This window comes from Engystomops pustulosus, chromosome 2 (genome assembly GCF_040894005.1).
Source record: "Engystomops pustulosus chromosome 2, aEngPut4.maternal, whole genome shotgun sequence".
Classification (NCBI taxonomy): Eukaryota; Metazoa; Chordata; class Amphibia; order Anura; family Leptodactylidae; genus Engystomops; species Engystomops pustulosus.
In genome coordinates this window covers 930,416-954,949 of record NC_092412.1, presented here as the reverse complement: position 1 = coordinate 954,949, position 24,534 = coordinate 930,416, and the positions used below count along the sequence as shown (strand labels likewise).

General features: G+C 48.3%; 2 protein-coding genes across 2 annotated transcripts in view; one reads left to right on the top strand and one right to left on the bottom strand.

Moving 5' to 3' along the window:
* Positions 1-6,928, top strand: part of DCHS1 (dachsous cadherin-related 1) — a 55,319-nt gene extending 48,391 nt beyond the window's left edge. The window contains exon 21 of the mRNA XM_072133571.1: positions 1,452-6,928. Within this exon, the coding sequence (XP_071989672.1) occupies positions 1,452-4,057 (2,606 nt within the window). The 3' untranslated portion in view covers positions 4,058-6,928. The remainder of the gene's footprint in view (positions 1-1,451) is intronic.
* Positions 1-24,534, bottom strand: part of HPX (hemopexin) — a 212,049-nt gene that overhangs the window by 137,387 nt on the left and 50,128 nt on the right. The gene's annotated exons all lie outside the window — the stretch shown is intronic.

The window sequence follows — 24,534 nt, the reverse complement described above, 5'->3', positions numbered from 1 at the left end:
ATTGGTTTCTACGAGGAGGTAAGTTCAAGACTGGATCTGGGGGACGCTGTGGATGTTGTATATCTGGACTTCTCAAAGGCATTTGACACCGTGCCACATAAAAGGTTGGTATATAAAATGAGACTGCTGGGAATAGGAGAAAATCTGTGTATCTGGGTAAGTAATTGGCTTAGTGATAGAAAACAGAGGGTGGTCATTAATGGCACATTCTCAGATTGGGTTGATGTTACCAGTGGAGTGCCACAGGGGTCAGTATTGGGGCCACTTCTTTTTAATATTTTTATTAATGACCTTGTAGTGGGTTTACACAGTCAAGTTTCAATATTTGCAGATGATACTAAGCTGTGTAAAGTAATAAATACTGAGGTCGATAGTTTAGCATTACAGAGGGATTTGTGGAAGCTTGAGGGATGGGCAGAGAAATGGTTGATGAGGTTTAATGTAGATAAATGTAAAGTTATGCACTTGGGCCATGGAAACAAAAAGTATAATTATGTTCTAAACGGTCAATTACTTAGTAAAACTGAAGCTGAAAAGGACTTGGGCGTATTGGTGGATGGTAAACTTAATTTTAGTGACCAGAGCCAGGCGGCTGCTGCTAAAGCAAATAAAATAATGGGATGTATCAAGAGAGGAATAGATTCTCATGATAAAGACATAGTTTTGCCCTTATACAAATCCCTGGTCAGACCACACATGGAATATTGTGGACAGTTTTGGGCACCAGTGTATAAAAAGGATATAATAGAGCTGGAACGGGTGCAGAGGAGAGCAACCAGGATTATTAGGGGAATAGGGGGATTAGAATACACTGACAGATTACAAAATTTGGGATTATTCAGTTTAGAAAAAAGACGACTGAGGGGAGACCTCATTACAATGTACAAATACCTGAACGGACAGTACAAGGATCTCTCCAAAGATCTTTTTATACCTAGGCCTGTGACCAGGACAAGGGGGCATCCTCTACGCCTAGAGGAGAGGCGATTTTACCATCACCATAGACAAAGGTTCTTTACTGTAAGAGCAGTGAGACTGTGGAACTCTCTGCCGCAGGAGGTTGTTATGGCCGACTCTATGTACATGTTCAAGAGAGGCCTGGATGACTTTCTGGAGAGAAAAAATATCACGGGTTATGGGGATAAAACATTTAATTAATTCTTGAAGGTTGGACTTGATGGACTTGCGTCTCCTTCCAGCCTTATATACTATGATACTATGATACTATGATGTCTTCTAGTCCATGGTAGAGGTGGTTATGAAAAAGACCTCTCATGGCTGTGTCGGCAAAATCATCCCTTCCACTAATAAGCCGTGTCACTGAGGAATAGAGTCTAGTCTAAGCTTTTCAAGGGGAGGCTTACTTTCTTTCATGACTGTACAATTTAAGCTGATTTATTTTGCTATTGATGTACCCAGTCATTAACCCTTGTTTCGTGTTGTTTTCTCAGGAACACTTATCACAAAACAGCCGATAGAGCTGGACACGTCACAACCCCTGGTAGATGTTCTGGTTGAAGCTCGAGATCAAGGATCCCCAAGTCTTTCTTCTCTTGTAACAGTGCAGATCATAATTATGGATGTCAACGACCATGGCCCAACTTTCCCACAACACCAATACACAACAGCTGTGCCGGAGGACCTGCCACTTGGTAGCACCGTCTTGATCTTAGAGGCCACAGATGCAGACCTAACGCCGGAAAATTCAGTCCTGGATTATACCATTCTGAGTGGCAATGTTGGCAATGTCTTTCAGGTACAGAGTGGACTGCGCTTCTGGAATGGACAATTTCAGCAGATTGGTTCAATCATCTTGACAGATACACTAGATTTTGAGACCACTCACTCCTATAATCTTACTCTGGGTGCATCCGACAGAGGCGTCCCTCAGAGAAGTCACTCTGTCCATGTACTTATCACTGTGCTGGATGTCAATGACAACCCACCAGTGTTTCCACGTCCGGATTACAGTGTACTTCTTAGCGAAGCTTCCCCTGTTGGCTCTGAGGTGTTACGAGTATTGGCGCAGGACTCTGACTCGGGACAAAATGGCATGGTCCATTACAAAATCACATCTGGTGATGAGAGTCGACTATTCCAGATCAATGAGGCAACAGGTGCGATCAGGCTGGTGCGCCAACTGGACAGGGAGCGGCAGGCCGTGCATACATTGGTGGTCCTAGCTTTTGATGGCTCCAGTGGTCTGGTAAATTTTGCACTTGCTCCTGTGACTGTGGAAGTTCGTGACATCAATGATAACAAGCCTTACTTTCCAGTTCAGATTCTGACCACTAGTATTAGGGAGAACCAGCCAGCGAACACGTTACTGACTATAATTCATGCCATTGACCTGGACACAGGAATGTTTGGCCAGTTGTTATATACCGTGATAGAGCTTCCATCAGCAGAAGTGGGACTTGTTACTGGAAAAGATGTGTTTTCTGTGAACAGAACTTCAGGAGAACTCCTCTCCCGGCAGAGCTTTGATTACGAGCGCAGCAAAGCCTTCAATATGATAATAAAAGCCACCGACGCAGGAAACTTTTCCGCTACAGTCACCGTACAAGTTCTTGTGACGGGAGAAGATGAGTATGACCCAGTCTTTGTTGCTTCATACTTCAATTTTGAGGTGCCAGAAGGTGCTAACAAAGGGCAGATTATTGGGCAGGTTCAGGCAACAGATGAAGATGAAGGTGCTGATGGTGTGGTCATCTACTCGTTTTCTAAACCATCACCCTACTTTGGAATTAATGAAACCACAGGTCAGGTCTACCTGAAGGTAGACAGTCAGAGACACCGTTCTGGGCGCTCAAAAAGAGAGACAAGGGAAATGATGATGGAAGTTCATGCTCATAGCCCCTTGCCATCCTCACGGGTAGCCGTGACCCAGCTAACTGTTGACATTACACACACATCTTTTGGTTTGGCCCCAGACCTGAACTTACTACTTATAGTATCTGTAGCATCATCACTAGCAGTAGTTGTGGTTTTAGCTGCAGTTGCAATCATCCTGGTGGTCTGCAGGTCTCGAGGGATGCAGAAGAAAAGAGAAGACGCTGATGCTCAGCTGGACAACTTACAAGGTAGTACTCTTCAAAGAATGGGGCATGATAAATCTGCACTTGGTAGTGGTGATCGGATTTATCACCAGACTCTTCCTGGTTATTCTATGGAATCTTCCACTGTTGATGGACCTTATACTAGAGGGGGCTCTCTAGACCCCTCTCATTCCAGTGGCCGGGGATCAGCTGAAGCAGCAGAAGATGATGAGATTCGTATGATCAATGAATATCCACGTGTGGCAAGTATTACATCTTCTATGCAAGAGCACATATCTGCACGTGGTCCAGATTCTGGTATCCAACAAGATGCTGACCAGCTGTCTGATATCTCCTGTGACCCCTCTATGGACAGTGGACAATGGTTTAAGAACAAAAAAGGTTCTGCCCAATCGACATTGTATCGAGATGATAGTTGTGGAGGAGGCACCTTCATGGGTGTGGGATGTGGGTTAAATATGTCACACCCAAAGGACTATACTTTCCCTGAAGATGGCAAACCATCTGTAGAAGGATCTCTGACAGCTATTGTTGCTAGTGATGAGGAATTACGAGGCAGCTACAACTGGGATTATTTGCTGAACTGGTGTCCCCAGTTTCAGCCATTGGCCAGTGTGTTCATGGAGATTGCTCGACTTAAGGACGAGTCAGCATTAAGAAAACCTTTCCAGCCAAAACCAAAAGCAATTCCACAACCTCGTATTGACCCACCTCCTCTTATCACATCTGTTGCTCATCCTGGTGCCAAAACCGTGCCTCCTAAGCCTGCGGTGGCCAGAACCTTCCCAAACTTCTCCTCCCTTCGTCGTTCTCCTATAACGCATGAAGCTTCACTGTCATCTTCTATTATACCACCGAGCTTCTCCCCATCTTTGTCTCCTCTTGCAGCGCGCTCGCCTGTTGTGTCCCCGTTTGGTATCTCCCAAGGCCCTTCTGCCTCTATCCTCAGCACAGAGCATAATCTTGACCCTTCTGGCGATGGGGAACTGAGAATTTAATAAGACTAGTGAACTTGGAAGATAGAGACACATAGGAAAAAAAGGCTGAATTGGTGAGAATGTTTCTTGTGGTAAAAGAACAGAAGACCACAAAGTCTGCAGAATATGAAGCCAAATGATATAGAATGTGAGAGGGGTTGGGATAGACCTATTTAAGTAATCTGAGGCCAAATTGATGGGTGATCCATACATGGTGTTTCATTCAAGGTTCCCTCTGTTGACCAGGGGTTGGCAGCTTCATGTCTCTGCAGCACGTGACAATACACAAGAAGAAAGACTTGCCAATCCTCGTTGATCGGTGACCATCGTGCAGTCCTGCCCCAGACTGGCAGCTAATTTGTTTTCAACATTTTTTTCTACATATCAGGCGGGACCTGCTCACCAGCAATCCAATCCACAAGGACTGTGTATCCAAGCTCTTCCCACGTATCACCAGAACATATCCCAAAATATTTAGTCACGGTCATCTGAGAGAGACCGAGCCTCATGACCAGATATCTGACCGACGATAGAAGACGGATTAAGGAACGTTTGCTTACATGATGTGTATAGAGTAGGAGGGCTGCACCGAATTGCTGGATTTAGTAGAATTTCAGAAGACTATATGTGCACTTCGTAAGTTGTATATAGGATGTGTTATTGGGCGTGAAGGTGCATGATGCCCTGGATGGTATTGTATACAGTTATCCATCATCAGTGCATGTGGTTTATTTGCTTACCATTCACACATATCCCCTTTACTCTGAGCTACTCAGACTTACAGACAAGTTTCTAAGTCCCCAGGAGCCAACGCACTTTAACGTCGCTTGTAGAAGCACTTAATTTCTTTTCTATTGATGTTAATGTAAGTTTTTAGTATTAGGCCCCAGAAAGTCAAACTGGCTCTTGGAGTAAACTAAATGGTCTCCAACATCTGCAAGTAGAAGTGGTCTACACCAGTAGCCACCATAACCAAAACCATGACCCAACAATGCTGTTATACACAATACACAGAGTACTACGACCCCCACCATGACTGACCACTGGACGGGATACAATTCTGTGTTACTATATACATAGAGCGCTACATCAACCCAACACTAGAAAAAGCCATAATACAATCCTCATACACATTATACATAGAGCACTACAAACCTCCTCCGTATGACCGGAAGAGTGGACATCACCGTCATGGCCTCTGTAGACTCTTGTGTGTGAGCAGCCCTGGACTTCTCATTGGTGGGATAACTGTACAGAATATCTCCGGTCTTCAGTAAAGAGAGAAAAAAAACAGAACTCAACTTGTGTTGGGACAGGAGATCTAGAAAAGTTGGTCCAATATGTGAGCTAAAACTTGGGTATGGATCAAGCTCCAAAAATGATGAAAGGGGAACAAAGACTTGAGGATATTGCTGGAGCATTGCTGGTTTCCCGGAGAGATGGGTTCACACATGAAGCCTTATGTCCACTCATGGTGTCTTACCTTTGACCTTGCACTGACACTTGTCTAACATTCTCTATAGATGTATAGAGGATAATGTAGACTCACAGGGCAATATGTAAGGGTTGGAGCTTCTGTGGTGATGGAGATTATGAAGCTCTCACTATGCAATGTTCTTGAGGTCCCTGTTCTTTGTGTCAGAACCTTGTGATGTTTATTAACCAGCCACATTATTCCTACGAGGGCCAAAAATCCTGCATTAGGGGATGGGTCTTCCCAGACCAAGCAATAAGCCTTGCGTACATCCGCATTGTGTGCTCATGTCTCTAATGTCTGGGGGGGTGCTTTGTGTTACACGAGGAGTCACAATTGCTCCTCCTCATGGTACTAATCACCTTGTGTGAAGTGTTGGATGCTGGAAGAAGTGCACATTGTCCCATATATTAAGTGGCCATTGTCCTGCGTGTCTTGTAAGCTCTTCATGTCCCCTTTGGAGGACTTCATTCCTGTTGTTCTTTTGTCATAGGTCTTTACGGTGTATTGTTAATCCTCTTGCTTCCGTCTATCTCTCCTCCGTCTTCTATGTGACGTTGAGGGAACCTTCTCTCATATCACAGAGCCTTCTGAGGCACCATTCTAAGGCATCTTCACTTTGTAATGTAGTAATGTCATTATTGGTCAGGACCACCCTTATCCGGCAGTGTCCCACACACCGCTAAGTATTCCTCACCATGCACCTGTGGTGGACGCTGATCCTTGTGTCCTTATAGCTGCAGACACCTGTCTATTCACCCTTTACCAAGACGCTGCTTAGATTAATAAGCTACCTGTAGCTATAGTAATGTCAGTATTACCCCCACGCTGCACCAGGTCTTGTAGCCCTGGACCTTAGGGGCAATGTCAGTAGTTGTTCAGCTGATCACCACCACGTCAGTATTATCCCATAGGCCGGAGGTGGACTCTCCACTGATGGGTGAGTTGACTTCTTCCATGTGACTAGAGGATGGCTTACTATACACTACACCTCCAAGGTTCCTCCGTCTCTACACCAAATGTTGATATTTGTGAGCCTCAGGATCTTCCTTTTCAGTATTACTGCCCCAGGGGTCATCTTCTAGCAGTCGTTGCCCCATTACGCCTTTTTACGTCGCACATCCTCAGCGTTACAGCCAGCAGCCATGTCTATGTATATCTCAGAAACTTATTTATTATACTCCAGAAAACCAGCTGTTTTGCTTCCTTTTCTTTGTATTTAAGAAGACTATGTTGGGGTGAAGGGTGGGGGAGGGGGTGAGGATTATTGTATTACAGGGTGGAATCTGGGCACAAGGGACACTGCTATTTACTCGACTCCTCCCTTTGTGTTACAGTTCACAAGTGCCAACTTTTATACAAAACTCATTTTTAACATGTGGAAATCTTTGTAATAAAATAAATGAGAATTGACAACTGCGGAGCCTGAGCGGGTCTTTGTGTGTTCTCAATCCGTCTTGGTAGTAACATGCAGAGCCTCCACCCGTAGCCACAAGATAGAGAACATAGCATTCAGGTTCAGGATGCTAAGTATACTGAAGATTTGTGGTCCATGGTCCACCTATAGTTCATCCCATTTACCAAAGTGTTTATGGAAATCGATTGAATCTAAAGAAACTTGTACATCTGATACCAAAAACCACTAAACAGAACACAAAGTATAGAAAGCGACATGAGACAACTGTGGTTCAGTCTGGAGAACATGGTCCTTGTGTCATGACCATAGTTCCTGGACTCAAGACCACTCCATGACCCATTATAGTTTTCAATGATTTCCAGTCAATGCAGGATCAGTATCCCGTCCACAGTAATGGACAATAGTCCCCATCTCATTAGTTATCTCCTGACTGTACCTATCCTATGGGTGGTGGCACTGATGCTTCAAAAGGGAAAGTTCCATCTCATGTCTCATGTTCACTATGGCAGGGAACAGCAGAAATGTTATTAACACTATGAAGAAGAGTAAAGAATAGCTCTAAAGAGTAGTGTGATCTCCAAAAGATGGAAATGGTATCAAGAAGTCCACTCTACAAACACCTTCTGCTATAAAATGATGCAAATACGTTTTCCAAGGCGGGAAATGGAAAACAATGCCTCCTTTAGCTACCTCGAAAGACCTTACCACCAAGCATGACTTACAAGAAGCCTAATAACATGATGAGGGATGATATCTATTCCAGAAGGAACAGATTCCCCTCTGTAGACGGCGCTGTATTAAGGTTGCCTTACAGGTGTGTGGAGACTTATGGCCATTGATGCTCCACTGGGAATCTTTCCCTTCTGGAATAGATAGACTGGTTTGGCTTAATCCCTCATCATCTTATTAGGCTTCTTGTAAGTCATGCTTGGTGGTAAGGGGGCCGCCTTACAAGGTAGCGAAAAGAGGCGTGGTTTTCCTTTTCCAACTTTGGAAAACATCTTTTAATCCTTCCCTGAAAGGGTTTTGCAGGGATAACACCAGTCTACATTATAAGGCAACAGCAATGGTGCACTCCATCATGTCCCCACACACTCGCCAGAGGTTCACCACCAGTGATTGCTGCTGAAGGTGGTCTATAAGGGGGTGCAGCAATCCCTCGCACTGTACCCCATGTCTGTCTTATACAATGGGCTACATTTTTTTAAGCCTGTGTAGACATATTATATCAAAGTGTCAGCTTCAACCAATCAGAGCAAAGCTTTCTATTTCCCACAGCTGTTTATAAAATTAAAGCTGATCTCTGATTGGTTGCCATGGGCATTTCTGATAAAATCTCCACCATTGTGCCTATCCCAATGATAAAAAATGAATTTCAGCTGCCAACATGTCCTATCACACACAGCGACATCTCCAGGGGGTAGAAGGCTAATATGGAGGAGCTTCAGGTAAGTTCAAAACTTCGGGGCCATCAACTAGACTTTCTCAGGTGTACGCTAGGGTGTAGCAACAGCAAAGGGTTCAGGAATCAGGTCTAGAGACTAGTTGGGCCACTCCAGGACCTTGAAATGCTTCTTATGGAGATGCTCCAGCCACCACCTGTTTTCAAGGCTCTTAAAGCTTCACCGTCAGGACACGATTGTACTCATTCTTCTTCTTCCTCTGAGTGAATTTAATACCCAAATGTTCTACTTTGGTCTCATATGACCACATGACCTTCTCCCCAGCCTCCTCCGGGTCATCCAGAAGATCATTGGGTCTGAAGAAGCGTTGGTGTGAGCAGGAGGACGTTACGTATAATCCTTGAATCCATCTCGCGCCAGCTCTCTTCAGGTCATGGACCAGATCCTCCTGTGCAGTTCTGGGCTGATTCCCGACCTTTGTCCAGATCATCCTTACCCCACAAGGCAAGATCTTGTATGGGAAGATGGACAGTCATCTTGTGTTTTTCTCCATTCTCAGTTGTTGTCTTCTCAACAGGCTGCTGAACATTGTCCTGTAGCCCTTCCCATTGTGTCCTCACACAGCACTGGCCTTGCCCAAGGTGGGAGTCTGATTATTGTGTGGTCATGCATCTTTTAAACAGGTAACGAGTACAAACAGGTGACATTAATTTAGGTAATGAGTAGGAGGAGCTACAGGTAATAAGTGGAGATTAGGAGGAGCTATGTGTAATAAGTGTGGGAGGAGGAGCTACAGGTAATTGGTGCAGAGTAGGAGGGGCTTTTATGGAAAAACTACCAGGTCTGAGGAAGAATTGTTGCTGGTTGCTCAGTGATCAAACAATGAACACTTAAACCTGGAGCCGACCTTGCCTGGAAGTCTTGAATACCACAAATCAAAAAGCTAGATGGTTCTCCAATGTAGGCCATTGTGTAAGACAGACATGGGGTACAGTTCGAGGGCCTCTTTCAGCAGCAATCAAACGTCTGTAGTGCCAGAGACCCCTGGCTTTAGCTCCATCTCCTCATCAGTACAGAGAAGGTAGGATGAGTGACACGTCTTTGTAGCAGCTCTTGGGAATACCTGCAGCAAACTGGTCATCCCAAGCAAAATTTCAAGAGCCCTCAACCAGGGCAGAGCAGGCAGAGTATAATAGTAAGCAGAATATGAGCAGAGGTAAGGGCAGGTAGATCAGGGTTGTATAAAGGGAAACAGGCCGAGGTCAGAGCAGGCAGAGTATAATAGTAAGCAGAATATGAGCAGAGGTCAGGGCAGGTAGATCAGGGCTGTATAAATGGAAACAGGCCGAGGTCAGAGCAGGCAGAGTATAATAGTAAGCAGACTATGAGCAGAGGTCAGGGCAGGTAGATCAGGGTTGTATAAAGGGAAACAGGCCGAGGTCAGAGCAGGCAGAGTATAATAGTAAGAATATGAGCAGAGGTCAGGGCAGGTAGATCAGGGTTGTATAAAGGGAAACAGGCCGAGGTCAGAGCAGGCAGAGTATAATAGTAAGAATATGAGCAGAGGTCAGGGCAGGTAGATCAGGGTTGTATAAATGGAAACAGGCTGAGGTCAGAGCAGGCAGAGTATAATAGTAAGCAGAATATGAGCAGAGGTAAGGGCAGGTAGATCAGGGTTGTATAAAGGGAAACAGGCCGAGGTCAGAGCAGGCAGAGTATAATAGTAAGCAGAATATGAGCAGAGGTCAGGGCAGGTAGATCAGGGTTGTATAAAGGGAAACAGGCTGAGGTCAGAGCAGGCAGAGTATAATAGTAAGCAGACTATGAGCAGAGGTCAGGGCAGGTAGATCAGGGTTGTATAAAGGGAAACAGGCCGAGGTCAGAGCAGGCAGAGTATAATAGTAAGCAGAATATGAGCAGAGGTAAGGGCAGGTAGATCAGGGTTGTATAAAGGGAAACAGGCTGAGGTCAGAGCAGGCAGAGTATAATAGTAAGCAGACTATGAGCAGAGGTCAGGGCAGGTAGATCAGGGTTGTATAAAGGGAAACAGGCCGAGGTCAGAGCAGGCAGAGTATAATAGTAAGCAGACTATGAGCAGAGGTCAGGGCAGGTAGATCAGGGTTGTATAAAGGGAAACAGGCCGAGGTCAGAGCAGGCAGAGTATAATAGTAAGCAGAATATGAGCAGAGGTCAGGCAGGTAGATCAGGGTTGTATAAAGGGAAACAGGCTGAGGTCAGAGCAGGCAGAGTATAATAGTAAGCATAATATGAGCAGAGGTCAGGGCAGGTAGATCAGGGTTGTATAAAGGGAAACAGGCTGAGGTCAGAGCAGGCAGAGTATAATAGTAAGCAGAATATGAGCAGAGGTAAGGGCAGGTAGATCAGGGTTGTATAAAGGGAAACAGGCCGAGGTCAGAGCAGGCAGAGTATAATAGTAAGCAGAATATGAGCAGAGGTCAGGGCAGGTAGATCAGGGTTGTATAAAGGGAAACAGGCCGAGGTCAGAGCAGGCAGAGTATAATAGTAAGCAGAATATGAACAGAGGTCAGGGCAGGTAGATCAGGGTTGTATAAAGGGAAACAGGCCGAGGTCAGAGCAGGCAGAGTATAATAGTAAGCATAATATGAGCAGAGGTCAGGGCAGGTAGATCAGGGTTGTATAAAGGGAAACAGGCTGAGGTCAGAGCAGGCAGAGTATAATAGTAAGCAGAATATGAGCAGAGGTAAGGGCAGGTAGATCAGGGTTGTATAAAGGGAAACAGGCCGAGGTCAGAGCAGGCAGAGTATAATAGTAAGCATAATATGAGCAGAGGTCAGGGCAGGTAGATCAGGGTTGTATAAATGGAAACAGGCTGAGGTCAGAGCAGGCAGAGTATAATAGTAAGCAGAATATGAGCAGAGGTAAGGGCAGGTAGATCAGGGTTGTATAAAGGGAAACAGGCCGAGGTCAGAGCAGGCAGAGTATAATAGTAAGCAGACTATGAGCAGAGGTCGAGCAGGTAGATCAGGGTTGTATAAAGGGAAACAGGCCGAGGTCAGAGCAGGCAGAGTATAATAGTAAGCATAATATGAGCAGAGGTCAGGGCAGGTAGATCAGGGTTGTATAAAGGGAAACAGGCCGAGGTCAGAGCAGGCAGAGTATAATAGTAAGCAGAATATGAGCAGAGGTCAGGGCAGGTAGATCAGGGTTGTATAAAGGGAAACAGGCCGAGGTCAGAGCAGGCAGAGTATAATAGTAAGCAGAATATGAGCAGAGGTCAGGGCAGGTAGATCAGGGTTGTATAAAGGGAAACAGGCTGAGGTCAGAGCAGGCAGAGTATAATAGTAAGCAGAATATGAGCAGAGGTCAGGGCAGGTAGATCAGGGTTGTATAAAGGGAAACAGGCCGAGGTCAGAGCAGGCAGAGTATAACAGTAAGCAGACGATGAGCAGAGGTCAGGGCAGGTAGAACAAACTTTATATAATCCTAGGAAGTGGTATGTCAAGTCTACTACAGGCTCTGTACAATCTACAGGTGCAAGGATCCAACAGATGTGCCCAGAGGACAACCAGCCTTTACCATCTCAAGTTGTATGTTACATTTCCTTTCTGATGTAGTTAATATCATTAAACCACCTGTCAGACCCCAGGGGTAGTGAACCCACTGGACCACCGCAGAAAATGACGTAAGCCGACACCTGGGACCGGAGTCTAAGTGGCACCTGGTTTTCACCAGAGCCCGCTGCAAATCAGGTTGTACTTACTGTGGCGTGGTACCACCAGGTCGTCCCACAGGTGCGACTTTGTAAGCGGTGGCAGCCAAGGAGAGGTACACAGACGTTAGGCAGGATCTTAGTCGGGGACAGGCAGGCGGAACAGGATCGAGTCAAATACGGAACTGGGGTCACAACAGGAAATCACACAAAGAACGCAGGGCATCAGGGAACAAGCTTTTTCAACAGCACTAGGCACGAAGATTTGGCAGGGAATGCTGGGAGAGGCCAGCTTTTAACTATTTCCTGAAATAGCCACCACCAATCACCGGTGCGCTGGCCCTTAATATCCTCGCGAGTCAGGGACTCGCACACAGCCGCAGAAGCCGGAAGAGGAACAGTGACAGGTGAGTGGCGCTGGGGCTGCGCTGGTGGGGCCAGAGGGGCACGGGTGAGCACATGATCCTCGATATGGGTCGCGGGAGCCCCCGGGACACCACCTCAAAATATCACAGTTGTATTTCAGGATATTTCTTAGTGATAAGACTTCCAAGGGTTTAAACACCCCTGGCTTGAAAAAACTCCCAAAATATAAAAAATATGGCCAAGATATAATGGAAACAATATTGAGGGGTATAAAGGTTTAAGTTTTTTCCACCCATGAAAAGTAATGAAGTGTGACTGCATGGGTGTCAGAACGCAGCGAAATACAGAATGATGACGCCTCTGTCCCACAAGACTAAATATAGAAGCACGAGAAGGGAGTGAGTATTATTAATAAAATATAACTTGTAATCCAAAAAACCTGTGTGTCACGTGTCTAGTATCAATATATGTAAGACAAATACCTCAATGCAGAAGTGCTCCGCATAAATATAGTTGCTACATCCAGGTAAGGATAATCAAGAAAAAGATACTCTTATCGTAGTTCAGACGTAAACGCACCCACGGGCTGGGGGTCAGGGGTTCCAAAGGGAGAACGGTAAACTGTCCCTAAATAGTCCCCTTTGACTCCCGCCCTTACAAGGGCAGTCCACAGCTGTCCCTGTTGGACTGAAGCATGCCCCCTAAAAACGCCAATGTCCCTGACGCGTTTCAGAGGGGTTAAAGTGCAAAAGGTGCTCATATCCGCCACTGTATTAACAAGCTGGTCGGAGATAAAGACACTCAGTGGCATGCAGAAAAAAGACGGGATTGCTGTCAGCAAATAACCCCAAGGAAAAACTGCGGCATTGTGATCGCGCCAGACGGAGAGCACTTCCGCCCATTTAAACCTAGGGCCCCGCCTACCTGCATTGAGAATGGACGCACCCTCCTCATGCCCAGGTTCCTATTGGTCCGCTCCCGGGCCGCGGCACTGAAGGTGAGGCGGACCGCAAAGGGGACCTTCAGCAGTTGCGGTCATCGGACCGCTGGGTGAACTGCACGGAACCCGGCATACGACCAGTGCGCATGTGCTATTAGTGCGGGGAGGTTTAGTAACCAACGCGTTGCCGTAGCAACGCTGTGACGCCCATCCCTTAGTGGGCGTATGCACCACTCGTGATATGTCAGGTAACCATCGTAGGACAACGAAAAGGCAAACTAATGGAAATATAAGTAAAAATTCACTGTAAATAAACTCAGCCGGTAAGCGGCGTAAGATTGTGGGAGGCATACCCCATTAAAAGTGTACACTGTGCGAGGTATCTAACGCCTGCTCATACGGGATTAACCCATGACTGGGGTCCGCCACGCTAAAGCAAGATACATAACCCTGTTATAGATAAGCGCCATATAGCCCCAAAACTAGGGGAGAATTAGCCCTATCCCCATTTACAAGGATAGAAAGGAGCTAATGCCTCCGGGTTGATTACAGCAATCTGTGTTCCACAATGTTCCCCCCCCCCTCCCCGGGTGAATAGTGCTGAGTGTAAAAATCCACCTTGCCTCTTTCTGGAGAATGATCTTATCCCAGTTACCTCCTCGTATCGGGGGAGGGACCACCTCAATGCCCATAAAGTGCAGTGCCGATGCATCGCCATTATGGTACGTTACCACATGATTAGACAGTGGTTTGTCCCTTTTGTGTAGAATGTCACCGAGGTGTTCAGCCGCTCTTCTGCGTAGCTCCCTATAGGTTTTGCCCACCACAGTGGCAGGTCACTTTATAGATGACACCGGGGCTCTTGCAGTTAATGTAATCTCTAATGGTGAAAGTTTTTCGTGTGACGTTGCTGTTGGAGGATTTTCCTGTCTGGATGTAGGGGCATGCAATGTCACCACACCGAAAGCTCCCAATGGGTCGTCTGTCCAGCCATGTCCCTTGGGGTTTCGGAGCCTCAAAATGGCTCTTCACCACTCTGTCCATAATGGAACGTGTTTTGACGGAAGTAATCAAAGGAAAGGGCCCCACCAGATCCCTGATATCGTGATCCATCATTAGGATGGGCCAGTGTTTTTCTAGAATGGCCCGGGCTTCCTTTGATCCATTATCAAAAGTGGCTACCATTCGTAGTTTATCAGCCGCCTCAGTTTTTTCTCTGGGAGAACCCTGTAAGAGATCAGTGCGGTTAGCACCAGGCTACTCCGATATGCTTCCCGCAAGATCTCATCTGGGTAACCCCAATCACGAAATCTAGCCCTGAGGTCGTAAGCTTGTCTGTGGAACTCACTCAGAGAACTACAGTTTCTGTGCGCCCGCAGATACTGACCCTAAGGGATGCCCTTGGGTAATGGTAATGGGTGATGGCTGTCCCATCTTAGCAACGAATTGGTCGCTATGGTTACGATAGATGGAGGAGTGTAGTGCCCCATCCTGTGATCTTGTGATGAGAACGTCCAGAAAGGGGAGGCTGGTGGTATGGCTTTCACATGTAAACCGGAGCCCTATATGATTATGATTAAGGGTTTCCACAAACCTCTCAAATTCAGATGCTTCTCCTTTCCATAGGACGAATATGTTGTCGATGCAGCGTAATAAGAGGTCTATATGTTCAGTTCCTTCAGGTGGATTATCACCAAAAACACAGGTGACCTCCCACCAGCCCAGGGGTAAGTTTGCATATAAGGGAGCACACGGTCTCCCCATCGCAGTACCCCTGAGCTGGTGGTAAATACAGTCTAGGACACCTCAGTGGTGGATACAGTCTAGGACACCTCAGTGGTGGATACAGTCTAGGACACCTCAGTGGTGGATACAGTCTAGGACACCTCAGTGGTGGGATACAGTCTAGGACACCTCAGTGGTGGATACAGTCTAGGACATCTCAGTGGTGGGATACAGTCTAGGACACCTCAGTGGTGGATACAGTCTAGGACACCTCAGTGGTGGATACAGTCTAGGACACCTCAGTGATGGGATACAGTCTAGGACACCTCAGTGGTGGATATAGTCTAGGACACCTCAGTGGTGGGATACAGTCTAGGACACCTCAGTGATGGGATACAGTCTAGGACACCTCAGTGGTGGATACAGTCTAGGACACCTCAGTGGTGGGATACAGTCTAGGACACCTCAGTGGTGGATACAGTCTAGGACACCTCAGTGGTGGATACAGTATAAGAAACCTCCGTGGTGGGATACACTCTAGGACACCTCAGTGGTGGGATACAGTCTAGGACACCTCAGTGGTGGGATATAGTCTAGTACACCTCAGTGGTGGATACAGTCTAGGACACCTCAATGTTGGGATACAGTCTAGGACACCTCAGTGGTGGATACAGTCTAGGACACCTCAGTGGTGGATACAGTCTAGGACACCTCAGTGGTGGATACAGTCTAGGACACCTCAGTGGTGGATACATTCTAGGACACCTCAGTGATGGATACAGTCTAGGACACCTCAGTGGAGGGATACAGTCTAGGACACCTCAGTGGTGGGATACAGTCTAGGACACCTCAGTGGTGGATACAGTCTAGGACTCCTCAGTGGTGGGATACATTCTAGGACACCTCAGTGATGGATACAGTCTAGGACACCTCAGTGGTGGGATACATTCTAGGACACCTCAGTGATGGATACAGTCTAGGACACCTCAGTGGAGGGATACAGTCTTGGACACCTCAGTGGTGGGATACAGTCTAGGACACCTCAGTGGTGGGATACATTCTAGGACACCTCAGTGATGGATACAGTCTAGGACACCTCAGTGGAGGGATACAGTCTAGGACACCTCAGTGGTGGGATACAGTCTAGGACACCTCAGTGGTGGATACAGTCTAGGACACCTCAGTGGTGGGATACATTCTAGGACACCTCAGTGGAGGGATACAGTCTAGGACACCTCAGTGGTGGGATACAGTCTAGGACACCTCAGTGGTGGATACAGTCTAGGACACCTCAGTGGTGGGATACATTCTAGGACACCTCAGTGATGGATACAGTCTAGGACACCTCAGTGGTGGATACAGTCTAGGACACCTCAGTGGTGGGATACAGTCTAGGACACCTCAGTGGTGGGATACAGTCTAGGACACCTCAGTGATAGGATATAGTCTAGGACACCTGAGTGGTGGATACAGTCTAGGACACCTCAGTGATAGGATACAGTCTAGGACACCTCAGTGGTGGATACAGTCTAGGACACCTCAGTGGTGGGATACAGTCTAGGACATTTCAGTGGTGGGATACAGTCTAGGACACCTCAGTGGTGGATACAGTCTAGGACACCTCAGTGGTGGATACAGTCTAGGACACCTCAGTGGTGGATACAGTCTAGGACACCTCAGTGGTGGGATACATACTAGGACACCTCAGTGATGGATACAGTCTAGGACACCTCAGTGGTGGATACAGTCTAGGACACCTCAGTGGTGGGATACAGTCTAGGACACCTCAGTGGTGGATACAGTCTAGGACACCTCAATGGTGGGATACAGTCTAGGACACCTCAGTGGTGGATACAGTCTAGGACACCTCAGTGGTGGATACAGTCTAGGACACCTCAGTGGTGGATACATTCTAGGACACCTCAGTGATGGATACAGTCTAGGACACCTCAGTGGAGGGATACAGTCTAGGACACCTCAGTGGTGGGATACAGTCTAGGACACCTCAGTGGTGGATACAGTCTAGGACACCTCAGTGGTGGGATACATTCTAGGACACCTCAGTGATGGATACAGTCTAGGACACCTCAGTGGTGGATACAGTCTAGGACACCTCAGTGGTGGGATACAGTCTAGGACACCTCAGTGGTGGATACAGTCTAGGACACCTCAATGGTGGGATACAGTCTAGGACACCTCAGTGGTGGGATACAGTCTAGGACACCTCAGTGGTGGGATACAGTCTAGGACACCTCAGTGGTGGGATACAGTCTAGGACACCTCAGTGGTGGGATACAGTCTAGGACACCTCAGTGGTGGGATACAGTCTAGGACACCTCAGTGGTGGGATACAGTCTAGGACACCTCAGTGGTGGGATATAGTCTAGGACACCTCAGTGGTGGGATACAGTCTAGGAACCTCAGTGGTGGATACAGTCTAGGACACCTCAGTGGTGGGATACAGTCTAGGACACCTCAGTGGTGGGATACAGTCTAGGACACCTCAGTGGTGGATACAGTCTAGGACACCTCAGTGGTGGATACAGTCTAGGACACCTCAGTGGTGGGATATAGTCTAGGACACCTCAGTGGTGGGATACAGTCTAGGACACCTCAGTGGTGGATACAGTCTAGGACACCTCAGTGGTGGGATACAGTCTAGGACACCTCAGTGGTGGGATACAGTCTAGGACACCTCAGTGGTGAGATACAGTCTAGGACACCTCAGTGGTGGGATGTAGTCTAGGACACCTCAGTGGTGGGATACAGTCTAGGACACCTCAGTGGTGGATACAGTCTAGGACACCTCAGTGGTGGGATACAGTCTAGGACACCTCAGTGGTGGGATACAGTCTAGGACACCTCAGTGGTGAGATACAGTCTAGGACACCTCAGTGGTGGGATACAGTCTAGGACACCTCAGTGGTGGGATACAGTCTAGGACACCTCAGTGGTGGGATACAGTCTAGGACACCTCAGTGGTGGGATACAGTCTAGGACACCTCAGTGGTGGGATACAGTCTAGGACACCTCAGTGATAGGATATAGTCTAGGACACCTGAGTGGTGGATACAGTCTAGGACACCTCAGTGATAGGATACAGTCTAGGACACCTCAGTGGTGGATACAGTCTAGGACACCTCAGTGGTGGGATACAGTCTAGGACACCTCAGTGGTGGGATACAGTCTAGGACACCTCAGTGGTGAGATACAGTCTAGGACACCTCAGTGGTGGGATATAGTCTAGGACACCTCAGTGGTGGGATACAGTCTAGGACACCTCAGTGGTGGATACAGTCTAGGACACCTCAGTGGTGGGATACAGTCTAGGACACCTCAGTGGTGGGATACAGTCTAGGACTCCTCAGTGGTGAGATACAGTCTAGGACACCTCAGTGGTGGGATACAGTCTAGGACACCTCAGTGGTGGGATACAGTCTAGGACACCTCAGTGGTGGGATACAGTCTAGGACACCTCAGTGGTGGGATACAGTCTAGGACACCTCAGTGGTGGGATACAGTCTAGGACACCTCAGTGATAGGATATAGTCTAGGACACCTGAGTGGTGGATACAGTCTAGGACACCTCAGTGATAGGATACAGTCTAGGACACCTCAGTGGTGGATACAGTCTAGGACACCTCAGTGGTGGGATACAGTCTAGGACATTTCAGTGGTGGAATACAGTCTAGGACACCTCAGTGGTGGGATACAGTCTAGGACACCTCAGTGGTGGATACAGTCTAGGACACCTCAGTGGTGGGATACAGTCTAGGACACCTCAGTGGTGGATACAGTCTAGGACACCTCAGTGGTGGGTACATTCTAGGACACCTCAGTGATGGATACAGTCTAGGACACCTCAGTGGTGGGATACAGTCTAGGACACCTCAGTGGTGGGATACAGTCTAGGACATTTCAGTGGTGGAATACAGTCTAGGACACCTCAGTGGTGGGATACAGTCTAGGACACCTCAGTGGTGGATACAGTCTAGGACACCTCAGTGGTGGGATACAGTCTAGGACACCTCAGTGGTGGATACAGTCTAGGACACCTCAGTGGTGGGTACATTCTAGGACACCTCAGTGATGGATACAGTCTAGGACACCTCAGTGGTGGATACAGTCTAGGACACCTCAGTGGTGGGATACAGTCTAGGACACATCAGTGGTGGATACAGTCTAGGACACCTCAGTGGTGGGATATAGTGTGGGACACCTCAGTGGTGGATACAGTCTAGGACACCTCAGTGGTGGGATACAGTCTAGGACACCTCAGTGGTGGATACAGTCTAGGACACCTCAGTGGTGGGATACAGTCTAGGACACCTCAGTGGTGGATACAGTCTAGGACACCTCAATGGTGGGATACAGTCTAGGACACCTCAGTGGTGGGATACAGTCTAGGACACCTCAGTGGTGGGATACAGTCTAGGACACCTCAGTGGTGAGATACAGTCTAGGACACCTCAGTGGTGGGATGTAGTCTAGGACACCTCAGTGGTGGGATACAGTCTAGGACACCTCAGTGGTGGATACAGTCTAGGACACCTCAGTGGTGGGATACAGTCTAGGACACCTCAGTGGTGGGATACAGTCTAGGACACCTCAGTGGTGAGATACAGTCTAGGACACCTCAGTGGTGGGATGTAGTCTAGGACACCTCAGTGGTGGGATACAGTCTAGGACACCTCAGTGGTGGATACAGTCTAGGACACCTCAGTGGTGGATACAGTCTAGGACACCTCAGTGGTGGGATACAGTCTAGGACACCTCAGTGGTGGATACAGTCTAGGACACCTCAATGGTGGGATACAGTCTAGGACACCTCAGTGGTGGATACAGTCTAGGACACCTCAGTGGTGGATACAGTCTAGGACACCTCAGTGGTGGATACATTCTAGGACACCTCAGTGATGGATACAGTCTAGGACACCTCAGTGGAGGGATACAGTCTAGGACACCTCAGTGGTGGGATACAGTCTAGGACACCTCAGTGGTGGATACAGTCTAGGACACCTCAGTGGTGGGATACATTCTAGGACACCTCAGTGATGGATACAGTCTAGGACACCTCAGTGGTGGATACAGTCTAGGACACCTCAGTGGTGGGATACAGTCTAGGACACCTCAGTGGTGGATACAGTCTAGGACACCTCAATGGTGGGATACAGTCTAGGACACCTCAGTGGTGGGATACAGTCTAGGACACCTCAGTGGTGGGATACAGTCTAGGACACCTCAGTGGTGGGATACAGTCTAGGACACCTCAGTGGTGGGATACAGTCTAGGACACCTCAGTGGTGGGATACAGTCTAGGACAACTCAGTGGTGGGATACAGTCTAGGACACCTCAGTGGTGGGATATAGTCTAGGACACCTCAGTGGTGGGATACAGTCTAGGAACCTCAGTGGTGGATACAGTCTAGGACACCTCAGTGGTGGGATACAGTCTAGGACACCTCAGTGGTGGGGACACCTCAGTGGTGGATACAGTCTAGGACACCTCAGTGGTGGATACAGTCTAGGACACCTCAGTGGTGGGATATAGTCTAGGACACCTCAGTGGTGGGATACAGTCTAGGACACCTCAGTGGTGGATACAGTCTAGGACACCTCAGTGGTGGGATACAGTCTAGGACACCTCAGTGGTGGGATACAGTCTAGGACACCTCAGTGGTGAGATACAGTCTAGGACACCTCAGTGGTGGGATGTAGTCTAGGACACCTCAGTGGTGGGATACAGTCTAGGACACCTCAGTGGTGGATACAGTCTAGGACACCTCAGTGGTGGGATACAGTCTAGGACACCTCAGTGGTGGGATACAGTCTAGGACACCTCAGTGGTGAGATACAGTCTAGGACACCTCAGTGGTGGGATACAGTCTAGGACACCTCAGTGGTGGGATACAGTCTAGGACACCTCAGTGGTGGGATACAGTCTAGGACACCTCAGTGGTGGGATACAGTCTAGGACACCTCAGTGGTGGGATACAGTCTAGGACACCTCAGTGATAGGATATAGTCTAGGACACCTGAGTGGTGGATACAGTCTAGGACACCTCAGTGATAGGATACAGTCTAGGACACCTCAGTGGTGGATACAGTCTAGGACACCTCAGTGGTGGGATACAGTCTAGGACACCTCAGTGGTGGGATACAGTCTAGGACACCTCAGTGGTGGGATACAGTCTAGGACACCTCAGTGGTGGATACAGTCTAGGACACCTCAGTGGTGGGATACATTCTAGGACACCTCAGTGATGGATACAGTCTAGGACACCTCAGTGGTGGATACAGTCTAGGACACCTCAGTGGTGGGATACAGTCTAGGACACCTCAGTGGTGGATACAGTCTAGGACACCTCAATGGTGGGATACAGTCTAGGACACCTCAGTGGTGGGATACAGTCTAGGACACCTCAGTGGTGGGATACAGTCTAGGACACCTCAGTGGTGGGATACAGTCTAGGACACCTCAGTGGTGGGATACAGTCTAGGACACCTCAGTGGTGGGATACAGTCTAGGACACCTCAGTGGTGGGATACAGTCTAGGACACCTCAGTGGTGGGATATAGTCTAGGACACCTCAGTGGTGGGATACAGTCTAGGAACCTCAGTGGTGGATACAGTCTAGGACACCTCAGTGGTGGGATACAGTCTAGGACACCTCAGTGGTGGGATAAAGTCTAGGACACCTCAGTGGTGGATACAGTCTAGGACACCTCAGTGGTGGATACAGTCTAGGACACCTCAGTGGTGGGATATAGTCTAGGACACCTCAGTGGTGGGATACAGTCTAGGACACCTCAGTGGTGGATACAGTCTAGGACACCTCAGTGGTGGGATACAGTCTAGGACACCTCAGTGGTGGGATACAGTCTAGGACACCTCAGTGGTGAGATACAGTCTAGGACACCTCAGTGGTGGGATGTAGTCTAGGACACCTCAGTGGTGGGATACAGTCTAGGACACCTCAGTGGTGGATACAGTCTAGGACACCTCAGTGGTGGGATACAGTCTAGGACACCTCAGTGGTGGGATACAGTCTAGGACACCTCAGTGGTGAGATACAGTCTAGGACACCTCAGTGGTGGGATACAGTCTAGGACACCTCAGTGGTGGGATACAGTCTAGGACACCTCAGTGGTGGGATACAGTCTAGGACACCTCAGTGGTGGGATACAGTCTAGGACACCTCAGTGGTGGGATACAGTCTAGGACACCTCAGTGATAGGATATAGTCTAGGACACCTGAGTGGTGGATACAGTCTAGGACACCTCAGTGATAGGATACAGTCTAGGACACCTCAGTGGTGGATACAGTCTAGGACACCTCAGTGGTGGGATACAGTCTAGGACACCTCAGTGGTGGGATACAGTCTAGGACACCTCAGTGGTGAGATACAGTCTAGGACACCTCAGTGGTGGGATATAGTCTAGGACACCTCAGTGGTGGGATACAGTCTAGGACACCTCAGTGGTGGATACAGTCTAGGACACCTCAGTGGTGGGATACAGTCTAGGACACCTCAGTGGTGGGATACAGTCTAGGACACCTCAGTGGTGAGATACAGTCTAGGACACCTCAGTGGTGGGATACAGTCTAGGACACCTCAGTGGTGGGATACAGTCTAGGACACCTCAGTGGTGGGATACAGTCTAGGACACCTCAGTGGTGGGATACAGTCTAGGACACCTCAGTGGTGGGATACAGTCTAGGACACCTCAGTGATAGGATATAGTCTAGGACACCTGAGTGGTGGATACAGTCTAGGACACCTCAGTGATAGGATACAGTCTAGGACACCTCAGTGGTGGATACAGTCTAGGACACCTCAGTGGTGGGATACAGTCTAGGACATTTCAGTGGTGGAATACAGTCTAGGACACCTCAGTGGTGGGATACAGTCTAGGACACCTCAGTGGTGGATACAGTCTAGGACACCTCAGTGGTGGGATACAGTCTAGGACACCTCAGTGGTGGATACAGTCTAGGACACCTCAGTGGTGGGTACATTCTAGGACACCTCAGTGATGGATACAGTCTAGGACACCTCAGTGGTGGGATACAGTCTAGGACACCTCAGTGGTGGATACAGTCTAGGACACCTCAGTGGTGGGATACAGTCTAGGACACCTCAGTGGTGGGATACAGTCTAGGACACCTCAGTGGTGAGATACAGTCTAGGACACCTCAGTGGTGGGATGTAGTCTAGGACACCTCAGTGGTGGGATACAGTCTAGGACACCTCAGTGGTGGATACAGTCTAGGACACCTCAGTGGTGGGATACAGTCTAGGACACCTCAGTGGTGGGATACAGTCTAGGACACCTCAGTGGTGAGATACAGTCTAGGACACCTCAGTGGTGGGATGTAGTCTAGGACACCTCAGTGGTGGGATACAGTCTAGGACACCTCAGTGGTGGATACAGTCTAGGACACCTCAGTGGTGGATACAGTCTAGGACACCTCAGTGGTGGGATACAGTCTAGGACACCTCAGTGGTGGATACAGTCTAGGACACCTCAATGGTGGGATACAGTCTAGGACACCTCAGTGGTGGATACAGTCTAGGACACCTCAGTGGTGGATACAGTCTAGGACACCTCAGTGGTGGATACATTCTAGGACACCTCAGTGATGGATACAGTCTAGGACACCTCAGTGGAGGGATACAGTCTAGGACACCTCAGTGGTGGGATACAGTCTAGGACACCTCAGTGGTGGATACAGTCTAGGACACCTCAGTGGTGGGATACATTCTAGGACACCTCAGTGATGGATACAGTCTAGGACACCTCAGTGGTGGATACAGTCTAGGACACCTCAGTGGTGGGATACAGTCTAGGACACCTCAGTGGTGGATACAGTCTAGGACACCTCAATGGTGGGATACAGTCTAGGACACCTCAGTGGTGGGATACAGTCTAGGACACCTCAGTGGTGGGATACAGTCTAGGACACCTCAGTGGTGGGATACAGTCTAGGACACCTCAGTGGTGGGATACAGTCTAGGACACCTCAGTGGTGGGATACAGTCTAGGACAACTCAGTGGTGGGATACAGTCTAGGACACCTCAGTGGTGGGATATAGTCTAGGACACCTCAGTGGTGGGATACAGTCTAGGAACCTCAGTGGTGGATACAGTCTAGGACACCTCAGTGGTGGGATACAGTCTAGGACACCTCAGTGGTGGGGACACCTCAGTGGTGGATACAGTCTAGGACACCTCAGTGGTGGATACAGTCTAGGACACCTCAGTGGTGGGATATAGTCTAGGACACCTCAGTGGTGGGATACAGTCTAGGACACCTCAGTGGTGGATACAGTCTAGGACACCTCAGTGGTGGGATACAGTCTAGGACACCTCAGTGGTGGGATACAGTCTAGGACACCTCAGTGGTGAGATACAGTCTAGGACACCTCAGTGGTGGGATGTAGTCTAGGACACCTCAGTGGTGGGATACAGTCTAGGA